Genomic DNA, 15,449 nt, shown 5'->3' with positions numbered 1-15,449 from the left:
ATGAGATAATAAATAATTAGAAGGTCAATCAAATGAATTTTAATTACATGTATTTCCTGTATATCTAAAAGTCAGGTGCTCAGTAGTTTAAAGAGAAGGCAGGAAGGGAGAGCAGCGGTGTGGGTGTTGAGGTTCAGTGTTTTGGCTGCAGCCCTTCATGAACGCATGACTGGGCAGTGAATGGTGAAAAGGCCTGGAGTGCCAGACGAGGGTCAAGGAGGAGTAACTGTGCTGGCTCTGTGTCCGGCAGAGAGCTGTGATGGATTCTGGCAGATGATACAGATAGATGGACACTCCCTCCAACAACTCATGCTGAAGCTAATGTGGGCTCATAAGACAGGGTGGAGTTTCAATGAAAAAATTCCAACTAAGGACACTCGGTCTCAATTCCTGATCTGGAGGGATCAGGAATTGAAGGAATCAGCTCTTCATCCTCCATGGCAGCTTTAACTTTTACCCTGCCTTGTTTTATAAATAGTTCATATTCTACGTCAGCACATGCATTGCTTCCTCAACCTTCCTCAAAGTCTTTGAGGCGACATCCATGCTTCACTGATCGGATTCCACAAGCACAAAGACATTTTTGCGAATGTAACAACAATAGAGGAGCTGAAGCGCCCAGTCAGTCGAGAAAGAATGCGATTGATAAACATTTCTGAAGATCCGTGAGTCCTTCACAAAAACCAACCCTCCTCTGTTTCTTCAGTGTGAGGATTTTCTGCTTTTCAGCTTCTTTTCTGCCGTTTCTAATCATTGCATTGTCATTTTGATTATGCAGAAAGTCACTCTTACGCAGTAGGGGTCACTGAAATCTTTAGATCACTGGTCACACAAATGATCTCACTCTCTCTTTCAAATTTCAAGAAGTGGCTCCTTCAGTTCTTCCTTCACAACCACGTTTTTGTTACTTGACATTTTATGTTTTGCTTTTGTGTCAAGTTGCCCGTCGCAGGGCCAGGGTGTGTCTCACTGGGCTGAGGTCAGCTGTGCTCAATGTTACTGCATAATCAAAATAATCAAATTTGGTTGCATATTTCCCTCTTGTCAATTATTGTTTAAATCAAACACACAGAGTCCTGAAAGTGCAGAACAACTTCATTTTTAAAGAGTAAATCTCTTCATTTTTGGCTCCTATTGTTTCTTAAATTGGATTTCCTGTTGTGTCGAAATATTTCAGATTCAGAGTCTCGTCTTCAGGGATCATCTTTTCAAAACTTTGTGCAACTACAGTGAAAGTTCAATCCATTTTTAAGACGGACATGATACTCCCTTTGGATCAGAATAAAGCAGCCAATAAGTGGACCCATTGACCCTGGATGAGCACCATCCAGCTGTTCTTTCTGCTGAGTTTGTGCTTGTATGCAGACGATGGTCAGATGTTTCTACCAACATGTTTAAAGGATGCAGTAATAAGTAGTTTTGAGACTGTCTCTCTCTGTGTTTATGTCTGTTTTCTTTCATAAAGTGCCCGGCCTGTCAATGAACTATTCACAGAGAGCCACCAGCTGTTTAACACATCATCAGCTCAGGAAGTCCTCCGCTTATTCCATCAAAACATCCTGTAGTACACTGTGGACAGTTTAGCCCTGTCATTGATTAGACTTCACTGAGTCAATTTGTATCCTAGCAAACTGTTCTCGTACAGAGGCTTCTTATTGTTATTGAATTATTGTCCTGGTCTGAGTTCCTGGATTAGGATCCCTTGCTTCTTTCTTTTTGACATCACTGTAAACGCAGGATTTTTAGATCTTTGACAAAACATCTGATGATTTCTCCAAGAACTCAAGGAGTCCTTTACACAGAAATAAATGACTCATATCGCTCTGTCCCCCGTGCAGCTTTAGGACTATCTGATCACTGTCTGATTCATCTCATCCAGACCTACAGGCAGAAGTTAAAAACGGCTAAGCCTGGAGTTAGGACTGTGAAGAAGTGGACGGAGGAGTCAAAGCAGGAGTTGTTTTTGAAGCTGCATCAGAAAACCTCAATGAACTCACTGACACTGTGACTTCATACATCAGTTTCTGTGAGGACATGTGTGTGCAGACCAGGACCTTCTGCACATACAACAACAACAAGCCCTGGTTCACACCTCAACTTAGGAAGCTGCGTCAGGCCAAAGAAGAGGCCTACAGGAGTGGGGACCGGGACCTGTTCAAGCAGGCCAGAAACAAACTGACGAGGGAAATCAAGGTAGCTAAGAGGAGCTACACTGAGAAGTTAAAACAGAGCTTCTCTGCCAACGACCCCTCAGAAGTTTGGAGAGGCCTGCGTGAAGTTACAAACTACAGGAGACCCTCCCCCCACCCTGAAGGTAACAAAAGACTAGCTGACGACCTGAACAGCTTCTACTGCAGGTTTTCACACCTCATACCCGAACACTCTGATTTACTCTGATTTTACCATACTCTCTGTAAATATACATGTAAAAACACAATGCAACAATTCTCCAATCAGAATTCCATATTTCTATTTTTTGTATTATTTAACTAGTATTTTTATAATGTAAAAACTACCTCTGCAACTCACCACTGCACTTTATCATATTATTTTAGCCTGTACATATTAGTCAAGCCTATTTGTTCTTTTGTATTTATAGCTGCTGATGTTATTGTTATTATATTTTTATTTTATTTTTTATTGTAGGTCTTATTCTTATTCTTATGCCTTGTACAAAGAGAGCACAGTTTACTAAAGTCAAATTCCTTGTGTGTTCAAGCATACTTGGCCAATAAAGCTGATTCTGATTCTGATTCTGAAACTGTGAAGGATAATTTTTGGACATTTTCAAGGCAAAATTATGAATCAATAATCCAATCCAATGGGCGACAGCTGACATGAGAAATAAGTCATCGATTGCAAATGTCAGTTGCTTCTTTTCTTTGCCTTAATTGAGAGTAATGTTAAGTAATGTTATCATTAGTTAATAAATATCAGTCATCATAAAAATGTCAATTTATTGAACACATCATAAGTTTGATAAAAAGATAATTAAAGAGATTTTGTGGACATCTAAAAGACCAAACAGTTTTCTGCTGAATAAATGAATCAATGATAAATATTCCTCTTCATTCAGTCGGTTACAGGTTTAATATTTATGCCCCTGTACCGTGTCTCAGAGGCGTGATGGTGGGACCAAGTTGCCCGACGCTGTGCCAGCATCAGAGGTATTAACAAAGTCATTACAGAAGAGTTCCTGTGATAGATCACTGTGAACGGGCAGAGCAAGCAGGATGGGGTGTGTGTTTGAAGCTCCTGCTTGGTGTTTACCTCTAACACGTTGTATCAATATGTAAAATAACACACACTACATAGCATCAAATATTATATAAGAACGTACAAAGGCTCAATAACTAAGTAGAAGTTGGAACAGTCACCATCTTTAAAGGAAGTTTTGAGTCATTACTTTGTTAATTTTTCAGTTCTTTTTCTTCTTGTTGAGTTCATACTTTGCACCTTACACACAGACTCTGGTATAACATGTTTTGGAGGTTTTGTATTATATAAATGTTTTCTGGGTGTGGTTCTCAAGTAAGCCAAAACTTGGTTTTCATCACACCTACGCACGCTCTTTTATAATCTCTTAATTGCTTTATAATTTGTGTGAATAAATTAATCACAATTTAATTTAAAATAAGGTGTGATGATTGTGAAGCGATGTCACGGCATGGTTGCAGACCTGCAGCATGAAAAGGATGATATAACCACATTTAGTGTAAAGAAGCTGTAGATATTCTGTCGGATTATGTTGTTTCTTTGAGTATTTAACCTTATTCAGGAGAAAGAAACTCATTTCCAAAGTGTCCTGGACATGGTTTAAATTCACGCCTGTATTTTTCCACATACGAGACTTTTGTCCTTGTTGGTTGCATAAAAAAAAGAGCCTGTGCATCTAACCTGAGTTTTTAAAGCTATGTCATCGTGCATGTTTGCAGCTTTTACATAGTACAGCTGAAGAGAGACAGAAATAGTTGGGAGTAGAGAGCAGAGGACGACGTGCAGAAAGGTTTAAGATGCAGAGGTGAACCAGCAACCGCTGCAATGAGGACTGTAGCCTCTGTACATGGGGCGCACACTTTAGCTGCTGAGCCAAACCGGCACCTCTTTGCCTGAAAGCTTTATTCCAAGTGAGACCAACCTGGCACCGGAAAACTGAGGAGCAGCTGTGATATATAATCAGAATAAATCTACAGGTGTTTCAATGATCTCACTTTTCTTTATTTCTTTGATTTTTTCCAGTTACAATTATTTTCCTTTCATCGTTAAAAGTTTTCGTTTCTCACAACAGAAAAAAGGGAACATTTGAAAATGCCACTTTTTGGGGCGCTGGTGGCCTAGCGGTCCAAGCGCCGCACATACAGAGGCTACAGTCCTCTTTGCAGAGGTCGACAGTCCGATTCCCAACCGGTCGACCATTTCCTGCCTGTCTTTCCCCCGCTCTCTACTCCCCATATTTCCTGTCTCTCTTCAGCTACCCTATGGAATAAAGGCAAAAAGGCCCAAAAATATAACTTTAAAAAAGAAGAAGAAAATGCCACTTTAAAGGTGACATATCACGCTTTTTTCATCAATATATATTGGTCTAAGAGGTCCCCAAAACATGTCTTTAAAGTTTATGCTCAAAAAAACACTTTGAAATCAGATTTTGGTCTGCCTGAAAAGCCCTCTTCTTCAGTCCTCCTCAGAACACTCTGTTTTCTCTCTGACCACGCCCCCTCAGGAAGTGGATGTGCCTCAGCTCTCCGGCACGTTGATCTAATGTTTACATGTTGGCTGAATATACACGGCTGCTCAGAGATCACGTTACTTCAACCCTCTGAATCTGATCCAGAATCTGATCCTGACAGAGAGGCGCCTGTAGCAGGACCTTTCTGAAGGATTGGTCATAGATTTAGTGTTTCTTGTTGTTTTATTTATCAGTATGTTGACGTGTGTCTTGGTACACAGCTACGAACATGTAGCTATGTGGCTATGCTAATTAGCGCTAGCACTTTTCCATGACAAATAAAAATCATCCACTAGATCTTCAAATCTGCAGACGTGGGGAGTAAAACCGACCTCTGCCAGAAAGGCAGCGGGACCTTTCTGAAGGATTGGTCACAGATTTAGTGTTTCTTGTTGTTTTATTTGTCAGTATGCCGACGTGTGTCTTGGTACACAGCTACAGCTACAGCTATGAACATGTAGCTATGTGGCTATGCTAATTAGCACTAGCACTTTTCCATGAAAAATAAAAATCATCCACTAGATCTTCAAATCTGCAGACGTGTGGAGTAAAACCGACCTTTGTGTTTATTAAGACAGCCTACAACTAGCATGCCTCCCTTCTAAGCTCCTTGTTAGCACACATTTGTGCAGGTAATGAAAAACGGAGGAGGGATTCAGTATTATTTTATACAGTCTATGGGCTGAACAAGCTCCGAGCTCTTACTCCGTTACAGACCGGATATTGTTGTTATGTAACAAAAACACGGAAGTCTGAAACGGCTCGTTTCACACACATTTACAGAAAGGTGGAGAAATCAGAACAGGGGCAGAATGGATTTTTTTAATTCTCGGGGGGTTTGTAGACATGCCAGGGAAACATATTTCAGGTAGAGAACCATTAAAAAGTCCATTTTGCATATGTCACCTTTAAGACCATAAGTCTCCATATTTTCTTCATTTTTTTAGATCAAACATTTCATAGATTAGATTAAGATCAGCAATAAAAGAAGTGTGACATGCAGCTTCTCCTCTGTGACTAAAGTGATGATATGACACATGCAACAAACCGCTGAAGGTCACAAGGACTGACAGTGACCCCCGAGTGCCTACATGGTATCAGTTCTACTCCAGCAAATTAATATTTAATGAGATTATCTCTGTGAGCAGCCAGCACTCCCTGAGGACTCTCCTTTTACAATGCACGATCTGTCACCAACACACACACACTCTGCTTCTTACAGTGTGTGGCAACACAGACACTTCTCTACACTCTTCTAAGCGAGCCAGTCATTTCTTGTCCTCTTATCAGGCTTCAGCTCAGACCAGGTGCTGCTCAGTCAGCAGCAGACACACTCCAAAGGGCAGGTGGCAGCCCAGCAGGGAGTGAACTGTACATTTATGTGTACGTAGAGACAGGTAAAGGTGCATTTCACTTAATCCATGCAACGAAGGACAACTGGCACAAAGAAATCAGGCTGAAACATGAAGTAATACTGTAGTAATCTATCTAAGTGATTAGAAGCTGAGTTATATGTATTATTACAGAAGTATACAGATAATAAAGACAGCTTTCAGATAAGAAGTTTGCTATCTTTTTAAAAAGAGAGGGAACTGTGAATGAACTGATGTTGCAGTCTGTTTTCATTCATCACAGCTTGTTGCTATGTTTAAAGCCCTCTTATCAGGCTTCAGCTCAGACCAGGTGCTGCTCAGTCAGCAGCAGACACACTCCAAAGGGCAGGCGGCAGCCCGGCAGGGAGTGAACTGTACATTTAAGTGTACGTAGAGACAGGTAAAGGTGCATTTAGCTTTCAGGCTTTATGTAATCCATGCAACAAAGAGCAACTGGCACAAAGAACTCAGGCTAAAACATGAAGTCGTACTGTAGTGATCTATCACAGGGATTAGAAGCTGATTTATATATATATATATATTTTTTTTAACCTTTATTTAACCAGGTAAAAACCCATTGAGATCAGGATCTCTTTCACGAGGATGACCTGGCCAAGAGTTCAGCAGCACATGTCATAAAAACAGTTACACGAAAATGACAGTACAAATTAAAACAAACAATTTATAAATGCATAGTGCTTTACAATATGAATAAGAGGTGTGGAGGCTGTAACAAAAACAACAAACAATAATTTAAGGTTTAAAACACAGGCACTGTTCAGTGCTCTCACGCTGCCTGTCCCTCAGGATAGAACAGAAGGCTCCAAGTGTCATAAGTTCAGAGAGTTTCAGTTAAGTCTGTAGAGCATTCCAGGCCATGGGGGCAGAAAAGCTGAAAGCTCTTTTTCCAAATTCAGTTCTTACCCGAGGAACAGATAAAACAAGAGTAGTGTAGGAACACAAGGTATAGGAACTGATTTTTCTCAGTGCACAAATAGTGAGGAATCAAGCCTGTGTATTATTACAGAAGTATACAGATAATAAAGACAGCTTTAAGATGAGCAGTTTGCTCCTTTTTAATATTTACAAAAAAGAGAACTGTGTGTGAACTGATGTTGCAGCCTGTTCTCATTCATCACAGCTTGTTGCTATGTTTAAAGCCCTCTTATCACGTGTCAAACTGCCTGGAATAGAAATCTTCCTCCTTTTTTTTACATGGAGACAGGTAAAGGTGCATTTCACTTTCAGGCTTTATGTAATCCATGCAGCAAAGGACAACTGGCACAAAGAAATCAGGCTGAAACATGAAGTCATTTTGTAGTGATCTATCAGGGATTAGACACTCAGTTATATGTATTATTACAGAAGTGTACAGAAAATAAAGACAGCTTTAAGATAAGAAGTTTGCTCCATTTAATTTTTACAAACTGTGTGTGAACTGATGTTGCAGCCTGTTTTCATTCATCACAGCTTGCTGCTATGTTTAAAGCCCTCTTATCACGTGTCAAACTGCCTGGAATAGAAACCTTCTTCCTTATTTTTTTTTTACACGGAAATCAAACACTTAACATTTCCAGGAAATACTTTTTATTTTTGTATTCAAACCATGTTTTATTTCTTTATATCTCCTAACCGTTATTCCTCTCCTGGTCCAGGGACTCCGTCTGTTATTCTAAGACTGGATTTACGCACACATGACGCGCGTAAAACCAGGACTCGGTATGCTAACCTCGTTAATAATTCATCCTTTCCTTTAAATAATTCATACTAAAACTACAGTACTGTTGACTTACCTTTGGCTTGTTGAATACCACTTGTCCACAGGAGTGCTCGGCCATGTTGCACAGTCTGCTGCTTCTGCTGCCGCTGCCGGTGAGTGTGTAGCTGCACAGAGCGCTCAGCACAGGAGAGCCAAAGCCTATGGCAGCGCGTCGTGTTATAACGAGCATGATTCCTGGACACGCCTCTGTGCTCCCACTGCAAACACAGAGCAAGCACAGGGGCTGCAGGTTAGAGAGTCAGCTGCAGGTTTCAGTGTGTATGCAGGACTGAACAGTGAGGGTTCAGCAGGTAGAGGGGATTAACAGCAGCTTTGTACCCATGTGATGAGAGCTTTACCGTGGAGCTCATTAATGATGTTAAACCGTGTTAAGGAACAAAGCTAATGGAGGGATTAATGTGAAGAAGCCTTCTCTGCATGTCTGCCTAAACATAACAAGTTATAGATCATGTTTAAGAGAAGTTTGGTGAAAATTCAGCTCAATACTTTTCAAGTGAAAACACCTGAGGATTCAACGGATTGAGAAATGAAGAGGGAGACAATTTTATTTTTCTCCAATGAAAATAAGAGATTAAAAAAAGGCTTCATTGTTGAATTTAGAGTCCTGTAAGTGCAATAAAAGAAGGGCAACTTTGTTCACACAATAATACGGAAGCCCTAAAATACAGAAGCGTATTGCATTCACATGAGAAAAAATACATTTGCTCTGTTTTTCTGAATTAATGAGTTAATTATCTTGGAATTAGGAGTAAGGTGTTCCTTTTTTCTGAATGAACAAGTTATCAGGAGGCCTACCTGAAAATCAGCAACTACAAAGTCTGCAGATGCCTGCGCAAAGTTGACAAGCTAATAACAAAACCATCATGTTAATTAGAGACACGAGTATCTCCCAATGTTTTAAACCCAGAGCAAAATCAAACTGGAATAAACTGAACAGGGAGATGTTTACTTCCTTGTGTGGCCTTGAGGTGCTAATGGGATTTTATTATATAGGTATGTCATTAATTCAGAAAAACAGAGCAGATTTTTTTTTTTTTTTTTACAAAAACTTCACTCCTAATTCCAAAATAAATAACTTGCTAATTCAGAAAAACAGAGCAGATTTTTTTAATTATTCAGAAAAACAGAAAACTATATTTAACTCGCTAATAGAAAAACAGAGCAGAATTCTCATGTGAATGCAATATGCTTCCGTATTAAAACGACATGATTAAGTAAATTTTAATTTCTCTGTTTTCTCCAGATAACGAGTTAGTTTCACTTGTTTTCTCAAGATTGCAACTTATTTTTCTCGCTTTCTCAAAATAACATGAAAAATAAGACGAGAAAACGTAGTAAATGAAATGTATTTAATCATGTTCTTTTAGGGCTTCTGTACTAAACATGAAAGGAGCACATTTATACATATGGTACTAAGTAACTTCAGGTAAAAGGAAAGGCCTGTTTTCAGTTTCTTTAATTGTTTTTTGTTTGTTTGTTTTATCTACAAGCATTTTTGAAATTGTAGCCACAGTAAAGAAAAAAATGATTTTGTTATGAGACATTTATCTTACAGGTTGAAGATCAAAAACACAAAACATGAGCTTCGTTCTCTGGATAAAACGAGATAAATCATCCCATTATTGAGATCTTGAGATAACAAGCTGTGTTTATTAAAATAACAACAAAATTAACTCATTATCTTGAGAAAACTGGGAAAATAAAATGTATTTAATAATGTCCTTTTAGGGCTTCCATACTAAACATATAAGGAGAACATTTATTCATATGCTATCCAAGTAACTTCAGTTAATAGGGAAAGCCTGTTTTTAGTTTCTTTAACTTTTTTGATTTATTCACAAACATTGTTTAGAACATTTTACTTCAGTAAAGAATTAAAAAAAATTTTTACAAGCCATTTAATCTACAGGCTGAAGATCAAAAACACAAAACATGAGCTTCATTCTCTGGATAAAACGAGATAAATGATCCCATTATCACCAGAAAAACAAGAGGTAATGAGAAAATTTGAGTCTGAACACTCTCATCATAGCTTTAACCATTTATTTCTAAATTGAAACACAGTTGTGCTTGACGCTTTCCTTGGGTTAGCCAAGCAGCCTGCTTCGGCTTTCCAGGGAGTGCATTGCAAAATCCCCTCAAGGGTAAAACAGACATTTAGACTAAACAGGAGGAGGCAGAGTTTAAACAACAAAGGTGTTGCAGGGATTAGTGAGAGGGAAGAAGTGTTTAAATAGACTGCCTTATGTTAGGATGAGCTGTGATTGGTTGTGTGGATAGGAAACAATGATTCAAACTGCAGCCTGACATCAGCTGACAGCACCTGAGGCATATGACTTCCGTGTCCTGCATGAACCAACGTGAAGCTTCATTCACTCGTTATCTCCAGAGAACAGAGAAAATGAAATGTACGTAATCATGTCCTTTTAGGGCTTCCGTACAATAAGCCCCTCGAGTCATTTTGTTCTACGCACACAGCTTGTAAACATAACGTGGACATCATTTAAGATTGAAAAAATGGCATCACTTTGGTTTGAGCAGCAGCAGCTGTAGAACAACATAAAGCAAAGAACTAATGAGCTTCTGACCCCAAACTTTAAACTTACCTTAGAGGAACGTTGATGTATAAAGTAGACCTTTCAATTTTCATAAAATCAAAGAAAGCCTCTCTGAGCAACACAGAGAGACTAACACACGCTTCTATAACCAGCAGGCTAGACTTATCTAATGTTCTCCTTACTCGGCAGAGAACATAATGAAGAAACTGCAATTAGTTCAGAATGCAGCAGCACGAGTTTTAACAAAGCACACATCACACCTATTTTAAAGTCTTTACACCCGCTGTCTGTTTCTTTTCCTGTTGATTTTAATATTCTTTGAGTAGTTTTTAAGGCACTGCATGTCCTCGCACCAGACTACATCTCAGAGATGCTTTTAGTGTCTGAACCAGGAAGGCCTCTCAGATCCTCCGGTCAAAGTCAATTAAAGACCCATCTATTTAATCTGGCTTTTATGTAAGCTTTTTATAACTTCTTTTAATTTATCATTTTATATTTATTTTAGTATAATCATTTTTATTGATATTTTAGTGCTTTTATTTATCTTAGTCTTTTATCTTTTATCTTTTTTTAAATTCTCCTAACTAGTCATGTTTTATCTTGTATTTACTTATTTATATACATTTTAATGCAGTTTGGTCTCTACTTCTCAATTCATTTCAGCCTTATATTTAGTCATGATATATTAGATTTTGTATTTTCATGATTTGTATGAAAGGTGCTCGATAAATAAAGCTTGAGTGATTGAAATAATGTCGTTTTTCTTTTTCAGACGAGAGGATTTGATGCATTTCTTTTTCAGGCGTGAGAGTGAACAGCTAATATTTGTGTTTGACATTTTGCCTCTGACTCTGGAAAATGAAAACCAGCATTGTCACACATTTACCTTCATAAAGGAGAAACTGACTCAGTGAGAAATGGAAATAATCACATGCATGCACAGAGTAAAGACTAGTTAGTTACAGCCTTGCAAAGGTATTATTGCTTTAGAATTTAATCATCATTTCATTTAAATCCTCGGAAAACACACTGACGGATAACCAGCCGGGGCGGCTGTGGCTCAGTGGGTAGAATCAGTCATCTATCAATCAGAAGGTCCAGCAGTCACATGCCGAAGTGCCCTTGAGTAAGACACTGAACCCCCGAATTGCTCCCTCTGTTGTTCAGAGGTGTGTGAATGTGAACGAATGAGATTAGCTAACCCTGATGGTCCCTTACTGTAGCAGCCTCTACCATCAGTGAGTGAATGGGTATGAATGGGTGAATGTGACGAGTAGTGTAAAAGCGCTTTGAGTGGTCAGAAAGACTAGAAAAGCATATAGTACAAGTCCATTTACAATTTACCAACCCTCATTTGCAATGGTACAGAGGTACAGTTAAACAACAGAGCACATACAAATAATCAGTTTAAAAATAGATAAATAAGGATAAGTTGGTGCAAGGGTACAAAGTTTAACAATAAAATACATAAAAACAATCGCCAAAACAGTAACAGTAAGGGGTTTAAGTATTGATGCAAAAACAATGAAAATCAATAAGATCAGAAATTAAAAAGTTAAAACTTGGAACTGTCTCAGAATTTGAGTTTCGTACATACATGTACATTAAAAAGCACAGTGTACAGTCACTGCAATGGAATGCATGTGTCTCTGACATCCTCTCATCCTGGGAACAAATGGAAATGAAAAATAATGTAAGTAGATAAAAGACACAAGAGGAGCGAGAACTGTGTGGCATGTTAAAGTCATTTCGTGCAAGTATTTATTAATTTGTGCACAAATTACTTTCAAAATGAGGACCTACAATAATAGCTGTTTTATTGATAGTTAACTGTCATCAAATGCTTAGTTTGTGGCAGAAGATGTTTCAAATACACGCAGTTCAATAAACAGATTTGATGTAAGTATTTAATGTCCAGACCAAACCAACAAAACGTGTCCAACATCTTGGAACTTCATGAACAAAAGTCTGAGTAGCTCTTTGAGTGTTGAGCTCATCTGTCAGTTTGTCTGTTTGTCTGCAGATTGAAGATTTTAACCCAAAGTGACCTCTCCTGAAACTGACCCCATCAGCATCAGTGCCTCGTGTCTGTCTGACTCGCTCGTCCACTTCCACTGACAAAGTATATCTGCTGTTTGCTGACAGATGAAACCTTCAGCGTCTTTGTTTTCCTGCTTTGCACAGCAGCGGAAAACCCCCCCCCACAATAATTCTTTTTCATTTCCTCGTGTGTTTCTGGTCAATCTTGAAACAGGTTTTTAGTCCTTCAACTATATTTTTCCTAAAGGTTCACAATAAGCTGTTACTCTTTGGCTTTCTAGAAGAAACAGCTCGTCATGTTGGTTCTTGTTTCTTCCTCTGAGGTTGTAAAGTTTTCTACTGCCAACTGAATCCAGTGAAAGGAAAGTTGGCCTCAAAATTTGGTTCTCAAGCAAAGAGAACAAGTTTGTTGTTTCTTCTTGTTGGAGCGTGCTGGTTACTCTTGAGTTATCTTCTACTCATGTCATCAGAACTGTCTTTCTTTCTCAGTTTGCGTGAAAAACCTCTCCCAGGTTGAATCCTGTTGGAGATTTGTTTGCATCTCTTGTTGCCGGGTAGCAGCACCTTGTAGATGTAGGTCAAAGGTCAGGTGCAACATTGCAGTCACCAGGCTCAGGCGTGCAGAAGTGATGTGATTTGCATTGAAGCTGTCTGATTGGATCAAATCTTCAAATCTTGGGTTTTTTCTAAAAGAAAAGCAGGAAACAAAATTGGATCAGAGTCTGGATAAACCTCCAGTTTTTGGAGCGCCAAACTTTTGAGTTAAAAAATCCAGGATTCAGAGTTCAGGAACAAAACTTTTAAAGATTATTTTTGGTTCTTGTTGCCTTTATTTGGACAAGTGAAGAGAGAGAGAGAGAAGAAATGTTTGGGAGAGAGAGGGAGGGAAGACATGCACCAAATAGCAAAATGATAAGGAGTCCAATCTGTGAACATCAGACTGAAGACTCCGAAGACCAGGAAGAAAACTCTTAAACTGGCCAAAACCCCCCCACATTAGCACAAGGTGTTTTATGTTTAAGACAGTTTTCAAATCCAATATTTACCACTTGAATTGCTGAATCCCTAATGTGACATGTAGACAATAAAACAACTCATTCAATAACTGTCAATGTAAAACATTATTCATCTTAAAGAAACTGTCAGGATCTTTCAGTTTGTGCAGATTTGGCGCCCTCCTGTGGACAAAATATTGAACATGTAGTCTCATTAAGAGCTGTGGTAATCTCTTAAAGTCAGTGTCTAGATAAAGTTGGTATAATCTGAATTGATTTAATATATAACAGGACAAAGTGAGACACACTTCCTGATCCTGGGTGGCCAAAAAAAAGTCTGTTTCATTCTTGAACTTTTTGAAGTCTGGTGTCTGGACGGCACTTTCTGTTTCCCATCAAATTAAACTGTTGTTCTCAGGAAACCATCCTCCTCTCTGTTTGACACTCTGCAGTCCATTACCCGGTCATTAATGTCAGAGCAGCCATTAGTTTCTCTAATCATGTAAGTCAAGATAAGGAGCGTTATGTAAGGAATGACTCTGGAGGGAAAATGTCTCCTTATCTGAGAGCTTTGGTTTCACTCGTGTTTGCACTTTTCAAACGGGGATGAAATTGAACTTTGTCATCATGTTTGAAAAAAAAATTACACCACAAGATTTATCTTACAGCGATTTATCAACCAATAAATTAAACTTTACATCAAACTGATCACTGAAGTGCAGGGAGAGTGTACGTATACACTACCGTTCAACAATTTTGGGGTCACCCAGACAATTTTGTGTTTTTCATGAAAACTCACACTTTTATTTATCAAATGAGTTACAAAATGAATAGAAAATATAGTCAAGACATTGAGAATGTTAGAAATAATGATTTTTAGTTGAAATAATAATTTTGTCCTTCAAACTTTGCTTTCATCAAAGAATGCTCCCTTTGCAGCAACTACAGCATTGCAGACCTTTGGCATTCTAGCTGTTTATTTGTTGAGGGAATCTGAAGAAATTTCACCCCACGCTTCCTGAAGCACCTCCCACAAGTTGGATTGGCTTGATGGACACTTCTTGCGTACCATACGGTCAAGCTGCTCCCACAACAGCTCAATGGGGTTGAGATCTGGTGACTGCGCTGTCCACTCCATTACAGATAGAAAACCAGCTGCCTGCTTCTTCCCTAAATAGTTCTTGCATAATCTGGAAGTGTCCTTTGGGTCATTGTCCTGTTGTAGGAGGAAATTGGATCCAATCAAGCGCTGTCCACAGGGTATGGCATGGCATTGCAAAATTGAGTGATAGCCTTCATTATTCAAAATCCCTTTTATCTTGTACAAATCTCCCACTTTACCTGCACAAAGCATCCCCAGACCATCACATTACCTCCACCATGCTTAACAGATGGTGTCAGGCACTCTTCCAGCATCTTTTCACTTGTTCTGCATCTCACTAATCTTCTTCTGTGTGATCCAAACACCTCAAACTTTGATTTGTCCGTCCATAACACTTTTTTCCAATCTTCCTCTGTCCAATGTCTGTGTTCTTTTGCCCATATTAATCTTTTCCTTTTATTGGTCAGTCTCAGATATGGCCTTTTCTTTGCCATTCTGCCTAGAAGGCCAGCATCCCGGAGTCGCCTCTTCACTGTAGACGTTGACACTTGTGTTTTCCAGGTACCATTTAATGAAGCTGCCAGTTCAGGACCTGTGAGGCGTCTATTTCTCAAACTATAGACTCTACTGTACTTGTCTTCTTGTACAGTTGTGCACCGGGGCCTCCCACTTCTCTTTCTACTCTGGTTAGAGCCTGTTTGTGCTGTTCTCTGATGGGAGTAGTACACATCGTTGTAGGAAATGTTCAGTTTCTTGGAAATTTCTCGCATGGAATATCCTTCATTTCTAAGAACAAGAATAGACTGTGGAGTTTCATATGAAAGTTCTCTTTTTCTGGCCATTCTGAGAGTATAATCAAACCCACAAATGTGATG

General features: G+C 39.0%; 2 protein-coding genes across 2 annotated transcripts in view; one reads left to right on the top strand and one right to left on the bottom strand.

Annotated features, from left to right (window-relative positions):
* Positions 1 to 8,048, bottom strand: part of ada (adenosine deaminase) — a 29,990-nt gene extending 21,942 nt beyond the window's left edge. Inside the window, exon 1 of the mRNA XM_034695002.1 lies at positions 7,893 to 8,048. Within this exon, the coding sequence (XP_034550893.1) occupies positions 7,893 to 8,048 (156 nt within the window). The remainder of the gene's footprint in view (positions 1 to 7,892) is intronic.
* ccn5 (cellular communication network factor 5) overlaps positions 1 to 15,449 on the top strand; it is a 73,364-nt gene that overhangs the window by 24,043 nt on the left and 33,872 nt on the right. The window lies entirely within an intron of this gene.

This window comes from Notolabrus celidotus, chromosome 11, assembly GCF_009762535.1.
Source record: "Notolabrus celidotus isolate fNotCel1 chromosome 11, fNotCel1.pri, whole genome shotgun sequence".
NCBI classification, from domain to species: domain Eukaryota; kingdom Metazoa; phylum Chordata; class Actinopteri; order Labriformes; family Labridae; genus Notolabrus; species Notolabrus celidotus.
This window is presented reverse-complemented; position numbering and strand designations above follow the sequence as displayed.